The following is a 10,157-nucleotide window of genomic DNA, read 5'->3' as shown; positions in this document are numbered from 1 at the left end:
AATCGACTCAGAATAGGAAAAGGAGACGTTTAGGTCAATTTTATGCATTCTGGCGTTAGTAGATACAAGAAAACTGTTAAAATTCTTCAGAAACGTCACTTTTGAAGTGTTTTCTTGTACTTTTAAGCCAATCAGATACCCAACGGGCTCGGAAAGTGCAACGAAACCATCAAATTTTAGCTAGAAACTGTATTTTTGTCGACTTTTATTGAATTTGAACTATATTTCAACGTTTTTTGATGGTTCTGAGCCACCAAACACACTTAAAGCATGCAGAATCGACTCAGAATAGGAAAAGGAGACGTTTAGGTCAATTTTATGCATTCTGGCGTTCGTAGATACAAGAAAACTGTTAAAATTCTTCAGAAACGTCACTTTTGAAGTGTTTTCTTGTACTTTTAAGCCAATCAGATACCCAACGGGCTCGGAAAGTGCAACAAAACCATCAAATTTTAGCTAGAAACTGTATTTTTGTCGATTTTTATTGAATTTGAACTATATTTCAACGTTTTTTGATGGTTCTGAGCCACCAAACACAATTAAAGCATGCAGAATCGATTCAGAATAGGAAAAGGAGACGTTTAGGTCAATTTTATGCATTCTGGCGTTAGTAGATACAAGAAAACTGTTAAAATTCTTCAGAAACGTCATTTTTGAAGTGTTTTCTTGTACTTTTAAGCCAATCAGATACCCTACGGGCTCGGAAAGTGCAACGAAACCATCAAATTTTAGCTAGAAACTGTAATTTTGTCGATTTTTATTGAATTTGAACTATATTTCAACGTTTTTTGATGGTTCTGAGCCACCAAACACACTTAAAGCATGCAGAATCGACTCAGAATAGGAAAAGGAGACGTTTAGGTCAATTTTATGCATTCTGGCGTTCGTAGATACAAGAAAAATGTTAAAATTCTTCAGAAACGTCACTTTTGAAGTGTTTTCTTGTACTTTTAAGCCAATCAGATACCCTACGGGCTCGGAAAGTGCAACGAAACCATCAAATTTTAGCTAGAAACTGTATTTTTGTCGATTTTTATTGAATTTGAACTATATTTCAACGTTTTTTAATAATAATAATAATAATAATAATTTATTGTACTCAACAGAGATTAATCTCCAATTACAGAATACAAAACAAAAGTAAAAAAGTAGTCTATCTTACAAATAAATAATTAGATACAACGTATGCCTGCAAATATATCTAAATATCAAGAAAAAAATAGAACAATAAGTATAACTCATTATAAAAAAGAGTAGAACAAAATTCTGACGCTCTGTAATTATGTGTTGTGCTGTAAGTGCCTCCTGGATGCAAAATTTGTGATATCTGTCTGCTTACAAGTAAATATATCATATATATAATGGAAGTTGTTCACGGCATTACAAATGTTGTTAATAGGAGAGTATTTCATGAGATTGGTCCTAGCTCTGCTGTTGTATAAAATATTCCGCCTTCTAACCATAACCGTTGAACAACTAAAATTAAATAAGTTTAATAAATATGGACAGCTGATGTAATTATTGAGCAGTTTTACAAAAAACCGCACATAAGCAGTGTTTATTCGATCGGCAATGCTTAACATGGAAAACTTCCAGAGCAACTCTTCTTGTGGAAATCGACGCGGTGGATATATATGAAACATTTTAAAATTTAAATACTTTAGGAATCTTCTTTGAACTCTTTCTATTTCCATAACATAAGTACTGTAATGTGGATACCACACAATTGCCGCATACTCAAGTTTGCTCCTAACCAGAGAATAATAGAGCAATTTAACTGGTGTTTCACTTTTTAAGTCGGTACAATTCCTAACTATAAAACCAAACATTTTTAGTGCTTCCGATATAATAGTATTAACATGATTTGTGAAAGACAGATTTTTATCAAAAATAACGCCCAGATCCTTTACCTGAGATTGTCGCAGAATAATGTTGTTATTGAGGGTGTAGTCAAAGACTATCAAAACTCTTAATAAGGTGAACGATAAAAGATAACATTTCTTATAGTTTAATTGAAGAAGATTCTTTGAACACCACGAATGTACCTTATCTAGGTCCGATTGCAAAACTAGACAGTCTTGAATGCTAGTAATGCGACGATATAGTTTCATATCGTCAGCGTACAGAAGAACAGAAGATCTGATATCATTGACAACGTCATTTATAAAAATGTTAAAAATTAGGGGCCCAAGAACAGAGCCTTGAGGAACGCCTGAAGTAGCAGTGAAATTGGATGAACGAAAGCCACAACATTCAACAAAGCATTTACGTTCAGTAATGTAACTAGTGAAAAGTAAATATAATTTTTCAGAAAAACCGAATTCTAAGAGTTTTCGCAGCAAAATAGCATGGTCCAAACGATCAAATGCTTTTGAAAAATCTGTGTACACAACATCAGTGTGATAGCCATTGTCTAAATTGCTAGCGAGATCTTGAGATATGGTCATTAAATTCGTAACTGTGGAGCGGCCTTGAACGAATCCATGTTGGGCATCACTTAAATGATGTTTAATCTGGTAATAGATAGTGTCATGCAAAAGAGATTCAAAGATCTTAGCGAAATTATTCAGAAGAGAAATAGGACGGTAGTTCTCTATGACCGACTTGTCATCTTTTTTAAAGAGGGGGATAATTTTGGATACTTTCCAATGATCAGGAAAAGTTTGTGTTGACAGTATTATGTTGTAGAGGTATGTTAGTGGCTTAGAAAAAATTCCGACGCAATCTTTGATCAAAAAAGCAGGAATGGAATCGGGACCCGCAGTGTTATTGGATTTTAAGTTTTTTATTTTTAAGAACACTTCGTCTTCAGATATTTCAGTGACAGAAAAGTTATTGTAAGACATAGAGTCCCTGTTGTTAACTGGGCCAAAAATATTCGATGGTTGAAAAGTTGATTTAAAATAATTAGCAAATGAATGCACAATTTGATTACCTCCAGAGACTGTTTTATTCAAATAAGTCATATTGCAAGGGACACCCGAGTTCCCTTTCTTTAACTTCACAAATTTCCAGAATTCTTTTGGGTCCGATTTTATGTTTGATTCAGCTTCAGCCACAAAATTTCCGTAGGCTACTCGAATTTCTTTCTTGACAAGCTTCCTGTATTGTGTAAATTCCTCACGATCGCTAAGTAATCCTGATTTCTTAAATTTCTTCCATAATGAATCCTTTTTCTTAATTAACTTAATAATCTTTGCTGAAAACCAGACAGGATATTTTAAGGAACGGGGTTTGGTTTTGGGCACAAAACGCTCCAAAATTGAAAATAGGAATTCATAGAATGCCTGACAAGCTGAATTAGCATCATGATATCTGAGTAAAAAATTCCAGTCAGAAAGCAACAGCTCACTGTATAGTTCCTGAAAATTAGCTTTATGAAAATTGAAATAAAAAATTGTGTCAGGGCTTAATTCTTTAGGTGATTTTGAAATGTGCAGATTATGAGTCCAATTTAAGGACGGATGGTGTAAGTCTTCATTTACTAGAGGGTCATTTGCCTTAGAGATGGTAATACACTCATTTGAAATTACGAGGTCAAGAATTCGATTAAGATTATTTGTAATATTATTACACTGATGTAAAGAAAGAAACGTGAGGAAATCCGAAAGGTGTTTGACAGATGGTGGTAAGTCCATAGAGTTAATACAACTGCTGTATGCAGGTAAATTAAAATCTCCAACAATAAATACATTTGAGTCATACAAATAATTACATTGGCATAGAGTTTCAAATAGCAAAGAATATTCATTGGTAGATAAGGCAGGGGGAATATAGAGTAAGAGAAGTTGAAGAATGCATTTTTGAAAATAAAGTTTGATGCCAATTAAGTCGATCGATGGCAGTGACGTTAAATTTAAATTACTTAGATCTAATTTTACGGCCCTTATAGATGAATTAACGGCTATTAAAACACCACCTCCTCTAGAAACTTTTAATGTATCGTATTTCCTATCTGAACGGAAAATACGATAACTGGGAGGAAAAATTTCATTATCTGCTATACTATCATTAAGCCACGTCTCCGTCAGTAGAATTATATCATAAAAATTATCTGATACATTTAGATAAAAACTTGATAATTTAGATCTGAGACTACGAACATTCTGATAATAAAAATTTAATATATCAAAGTGGCTAATGCTCAACGAATTATTTAGTCAAGAAGACGAAGAAGAGGATGGTGGCAGAGGTTCCATTAAAGTTTTGGGAGTAGCTAAAGAGATGGGTATGTTGAACACATCCTGTTTAAGTTTAGCTAGGGCTAACTTGTATGCAAAGCATCTATTATAGTCCCACACAGCATGAGATGTATCAAGATGTATAAGATGTTGGGAGTTACGAAGATGAGAACAGTTTAAACAGCTAAATTTTGTTTTATCTTTGTTTACGAGGCAGTCCTTGAGTACATGAGATTCAGAACATACAGGGCACACAGGATTTTTCTTACACTGACTTGAACCATGGTTAAAGGCATTACACTTGAAACACCTCAAAACTGTAACAGCGTCATACACTGTGCAACCATTGAGGCCTATAAGTAGATGACCTGTATCTAGAAGTTTTTTGTAGGAATCAGCATCAACTAAACATTCAGCTTGAAGAGTATTTTCAGATTTGGAAGTAGACCAAATTTTTTTAACTTCACAAATGGAATCTTTATGAAACAAATGCGGATTTTGAGTTAAGGCGTAAGTTGCAATATCATTTTTATCCAAACCTTCGGGGATACCAACAAAGCGTAGGCGAGGTAGAATGAGAGGTGTTTTTTTAATGTTGTAAGTATCGGGAAGTTTATTGCTGGCGATATCTAAGAGTTTCTCGCTGTGAAGTTTATTTGCACATTTTATTACAAGGCCGCCATTAGATACAGATTTAACGCTACTAATTTCAATATCTGAAGATAGAGGTTTAATAGAATGGAGAACATCTGACTTGGTTTGTTTAACGGTTTGGGACGAGTTTTTTGGCTTAATAATAACGCTGCATTCAGAAGCATTTTTTAACTTATTAGCATAACTGAGGTTTTCGTTAATAGGATGCGAAGTTGTATTAATGGAGTGCTGCAGAGATTCTAATTGATGTCGTATAGGCTTAAGCTCATGGGATACAATAGTGTGAACATATTTCAAAAAAGGATTTTCAGCATTTAAAGGCGATGCTTCAGAGGGAGACAGAGGAGGAGTATTAAAAACGTCGATGCAAATCACACACAAAATTTTTAAGTGAGGCGAATGCAAATGAAGACGATTAATCGTACTAATTTCTTCCTGCTTGATTCCCAGGCAGTTGAAGTGAGAAAACTGTTTGCAAAGGTCACAAGCTATACCGCACGATGCAGAAACAGGATTATTACAACCGGAACAGATGTGATTACATGCCATAGCGAAAACGCTAGGCTTAAAACCAGAAAAATTCTTCACAAAACTAATAGCATGCAAGGATATTCAAACGTAAACAAACAAAACTTACACAGCGTATCCCAAACAGGTTTTACGCCGGCGCCCACAGCGCTGACTGTGGCGTTTGTGTGGCCAATAAAGGAACTATCAAAAGTAAACAAACCGATATTAAAATACTAAATTACAAATTAAGTAAGTTTGATAACAGCTCACTAATTGACTGTTACGCAAATAGAAGCGGAATGCATAAAAGTGTAAATTAAATGCAACTTACATAAGAATGATTGTCTAAAATGGCAAAATAAACTGATATCATTGAGAGCACACATCAAACGTCACTTTTAACAAGCTCACCACTCAGAATGCGAATGATGTGATGGTTCTGAGCCACCAAACACACTTAAAGCATGCAGAATCGACTCAGAATAGGAAAAGGAGACGTTTAGGTCAATTTTATGCATTCTGGCGTTCGTAGATACAAGAAAACTGTTAAAATTCTTCAGAAACGTCACTTTTGAAGTGTTTTCTTGTACTTTTAAGCCAATCAGATACCCTACGGGCTCGGAAAGTGCAACGAAACCATCAAATTTTAGCTAGAAACTGTATTTTTGTCGATTTTTATTGAATTTGAACTATATTTCAACGTTTTTTGATGGTTCTGAGCCACCAAACACACTTAAAGCATGCAGAATCGACTCAGAATAGGAAAAGGAGACGTTTAGGTCAATTTTATGCATTCTGGCGTTCGTAGATACAAGAAAACTGATAAAATTCTTCAGAAACGTCACTTTTGAAGTGTTTTCTTGTACTTTTAAGCCAATCAGATACCCTACGGGCTCGGAAAGTGCAACGAAACCATCAAATTTTAGCTAGAAACTGTATTTTTGAAGATTTTTATTGAATTTGAACTATATTTCAACGTTTTTTGATGGTTCTGAGCCACCAAACACACTTAAAGCATGCAGAATCGACTCAGAATAGGAAAAGGAGACGTTTAGGTCAATTTTATGCATTCTGGCGTTCGTAGATACAAGAAAACTGTTAAAATTCTTCAGAAACGTCACTTTTGAAGTGTTTTCTTGTACTTTTAAGCCAATCAGATACCCTACGGGCTCGGAAAGTGCAACGAAACCATCAAATTTTAGCTAGAAACTGTATTTTTGTCGATTTTTATTGAATTTTAACTATATTTCAACGTTTTTTGATGGTTCTGAGCCACCAAACACACTTAAAGCATGCAGAATCGACTCAGAATAGGAAAAGGAGACGTTTAGGTCGATTTTATGCATTCTGGCGTTCGTAGATACAAGAAAACTGTTAAAATTCTTCAGAAACGTCACTTTTGAAGTGTTTTCTTGTACTTTTAAGCCAATCAGATACCCTACGGGCTCGGAAAGTGCAACGAAACCATCAAATTTTAGCTAGAAACTGTATTTTTGTCGATTTTTATTGAATTTGAACTATATTTCAACGTTTTTTGATGGTTCTGAGCCACCAAACACACTTAAAACATGCAGAATCGACTCAGAATAGGAAAAGGAGACGTTTAGGTCAATTTTATGCATTCTGGCGTTCGTAGATACAAGAAAACTGTTAAAATTCTTCAGAAACGTCACTTTTGAAGTGTTTTCTTGTACTTTTAAGCCAATCAGATACCCTACGGGCTCGGAAAGTGCAACGAAACCATCAAATTTTAGCTAGAAACTGTATTTTTGTCGATTTTTATTGAATTTGAACTATATTTCAACGTTTTTTGATGGTTCTGAGCCACCAAACACACTTAAAGCATGCAGAATCGACTCAGAATAGGAAAAGGAGACGTTTAGGTCAATTTTATGCATTCTGGCGTTCGTAGATACAAGAAAACTGTTAAAATTTTTCAGAAACGTCACTTTTGAAGTGTTTTCTTGTACTTTTAAGCCAATCAGATACCCTACGGGCTCGGAAAGTGCAACGAAACCATCAAATTTTAGCTAGAAACTGTATTTTTGTCGATTTTTATTGAATTTGAACTATATTTCAACGTTTTTTGATGGTTCTGAGCCACCAAACACACTTAAAGCATGCAGAATCGACTCAGAATAGGAAAAGGAGACGTTTAGGTCAATTTTATGCATTCTGGCGTTCGTAGATACAAGAAAACTGTTAAAATTCTTCAGAAACGTCACTTTTGAAGTGTTTTCTTGTACTTTTAAGCCAATCAGATACCCTACGGGCTCGGAAAGTGCAACGAAACCATCAAATTTTAGCTAGAAACTGTATTTTTGTCGATTTTTATTGAATTTGAACTATATTTCAACGTTTTTTGATGGTTCTGAGCCACCAAACACACTTAAAGCATGCAGAATCGACTCAGAATAGGAAAAGGAGACGTTTAGGTCAATTTTATGCATTCTGGCGTTCGTAGATACAAGAAAACTGTTAAAATTCTTCAGAAACGTCACTTTTGAAGTGTTTTCTTGTACTTTTAAGCCAATCAGATACCCTACGGGCTCGGAAAGTGCAACGAAACCATCAAATTTTAGCTAGAAACTGTATTTTTGAAGATTTTTATTGAATTTGAACTATATTTCAACGTTTTTTGATGGTTCTGAGCCACCAAACACACTTAAAGCATGCAGAATCGACTCAGAATAGGAAAAGGAGACGTTTAGGTCAATTTTATGCATTCTGGCGTTCGTAGATACAAGAAAACTGTTAAAATTCTTCAGAAACGTCACTTTTGAAGTGTTTTCTTGTACTTTTAAGCCAATCAGATACCCTACGGGCTCGGAAAGTGCAACGAAACCATCAAATTTTAGCTAGAAACTGTATTTTTGTCGATTTTTATTGAATTTGAACTATATTTCAACGTTTTTTGATGGTTCTGAGCCACCAAACACACTTAAAGCATGCAGAATCGACTCAGAATAGGAAAAGGAGACGTTTAGGTCAATTTTATGCATTCTGGCGTTCGTAGATACAAGAAAACTGTTAAAATTCTTCAGAAACGTCACTTTTGAAGTGTTTTCTTGTACTTTTAAGCCAATCAGATACCCTACGGGCTCGGAAAGTGCAACGAAACCATCAAATTTTAGCTAGAAACTGTATTTTTGTCGATTTTTATTGAATTTGAACTATATTTCAACGTTTTTTGATGGTTCTGAGCCACCAAACACACTTAAAGCATGCAGAATCGACTCAGAATAGGAAAAGGAGACGTTTAGGTCAATTTTATGCATTCTGGCGTTCGTAGATACAAGAAAACTCTTAAAATTCTTTAGAAACGTCACTTTTGAAGTGTTTTCTTGTACTTTTAAGCCAATCAGATACCCTACGGGCTCGGAAAGTGCAACGAAACCATCAAATTTTAGCTAGAAACTGTATTTTTGTCGATTTTTATTGAATTTTAACTATATTTCAACGTTTTTTGATGGTTCTGAGCCACCAAACACACTTAAAGCATGCAGAATCGACTCAGAATAGGAAAAGGAGACGTTTAGGTCGATTTTATGCATTCTGGCGTTCGTAGATACAAGAAAACTGTTAAAATTCTTCAGAAACGTCACTTTTGAAGTGTTTTCTTGTACTTTTAAGCCAATCAGATACCCTACGGGCTCGGAAAGTGCAACGAAACCATCAAATTTTAGCTAGAAACTGTATTTTTGTCGATTTTTATTGAATTTGAACTATATTTCAACGTTTTTTGATGGTTCTGAGCCACCAAACACACTTAAAGCATGCAGAATCGACTCAGAATAGGAAAAGGAGACGTTTAGGTCAATTTTATGCATTCTGGCGTTCGTAGATACAAGAAAACTGTTAAAATTCTTCAGAAACGTCACTTTTGAAGTGTTTTCTTGTACTTTTAAGCCAATCCTACGGGCTCGGAAAGTGCAACGAAACCATCAAATTTTAGCTAGAAACTGTATTTTTGTCGATTTTTATTGAATTTGAACTATATTTCAACGTTTTTTGATGGTTCTCAGCCACCAAACACACTTAAAGCATGCAGAATCGACTCAGAATAGGAAAAGGAGACGTTTAGGTCAATTTTATGCATTCTGGCGTTCGTAGATACAAGAAAACTGTTAAAATTCTTCAGAAACGTCACTTTTGAAGTGTTTTCTTGTACTTTTAAGCCAATCAGATACCCTACGGGCTCGGAAAGTGCAACGAAACCATCAAATTTTAGCTAGAAACTGTATTTTTGTCGATTTTTATTGAATTTGATCTATATTTCAACGTTTTTTGATGGTTCTGAGCCACCAAACACACTTAAAGCATGCAGAATCGACTCAGAATAGGAAAAGGAGACGTTTAGGTCAATTTTATGCATTCTGGCGTTCGTAGATACAAGAAAACTGTTAAAATTTTTCAGAAACGTCACTTTTGAAGTGTTTTCTTGTACTTTTACGCCAATCAGATACCCTACGGGCTCGGAAAGTGCAACGAAACCATCAAATTTTAGCTAGAAACTGTATTTTTGTCGATTTTTATTGAATTTGAACTATATTTCAACGTTTTTTGATGGTTCTGAGCCACCAAACACACTTAAAGCATGCAGAATCGACTCAGAATAGGAAAAGGAGACGTTTAGGTCAATTTTATGCATTCTGGCGTTCGTAGATACAAGAAAACTGTTAAAATTCTTCAGAAACGTCACTTTTGAAGTGTTTTCTTGTACTTTTAAGCCAATCAGATACCCTACGGGCTCGGAAAGTGCAACGAAACCATCAAATTTTAGCTAGAAACTGTATTTTTGTCGATTTTTAT

General features: G+C 34.8%; 1 protein-coding gene across 1 annotated transcript; it reads right to left on the bottom strand.

Moving 5' to 3' along the window:
• Positions 1–1,910: 1,910 nt before the first annotated feature.
• Positions 1,911–5,384, bottom strand: LOC135139824 (uncharacterized; the record flags this gene model as incomplete). The annotated part of the gene is made up of 4 exons (XM_064070171.1): positions 4,451–5,384; positions 2,936–3,199; positions 2,270–2,863; positions 1,911–2,212 (listed from the first exon to the last, which is right to left on the bottom strand). Coding segments are annotated over exons 1-4 (2,094 nt in total), but the record flags the coding sequence as incomplete, so codon positions are not given.
• Between the last annotated feature and the right edge of the window lie 4,773 nt (positions 5,385–10,157).

The sequence above is a fragment of the Zophobas morio genome, unplaced genomic scaffold, assembly GCF_036711695.1.
Source record: "Zophobas morio isolate AGI-343-1 ecotype UQ-CSIRO unplaced genomic scaffold, CSIRO_AGI_Zmor_V1 ptg000034l, whole genome shotgun sequence".
Lineage (NCBI taxonomy): Eukaryota > Metazoa > Arthropoda > Insecta > Coleoptera > Tenebrionidae > Zophobas > Zophobas morio.
This window is presented reverse-complemented; position numbering and strand designations above follow the sequence as displayed.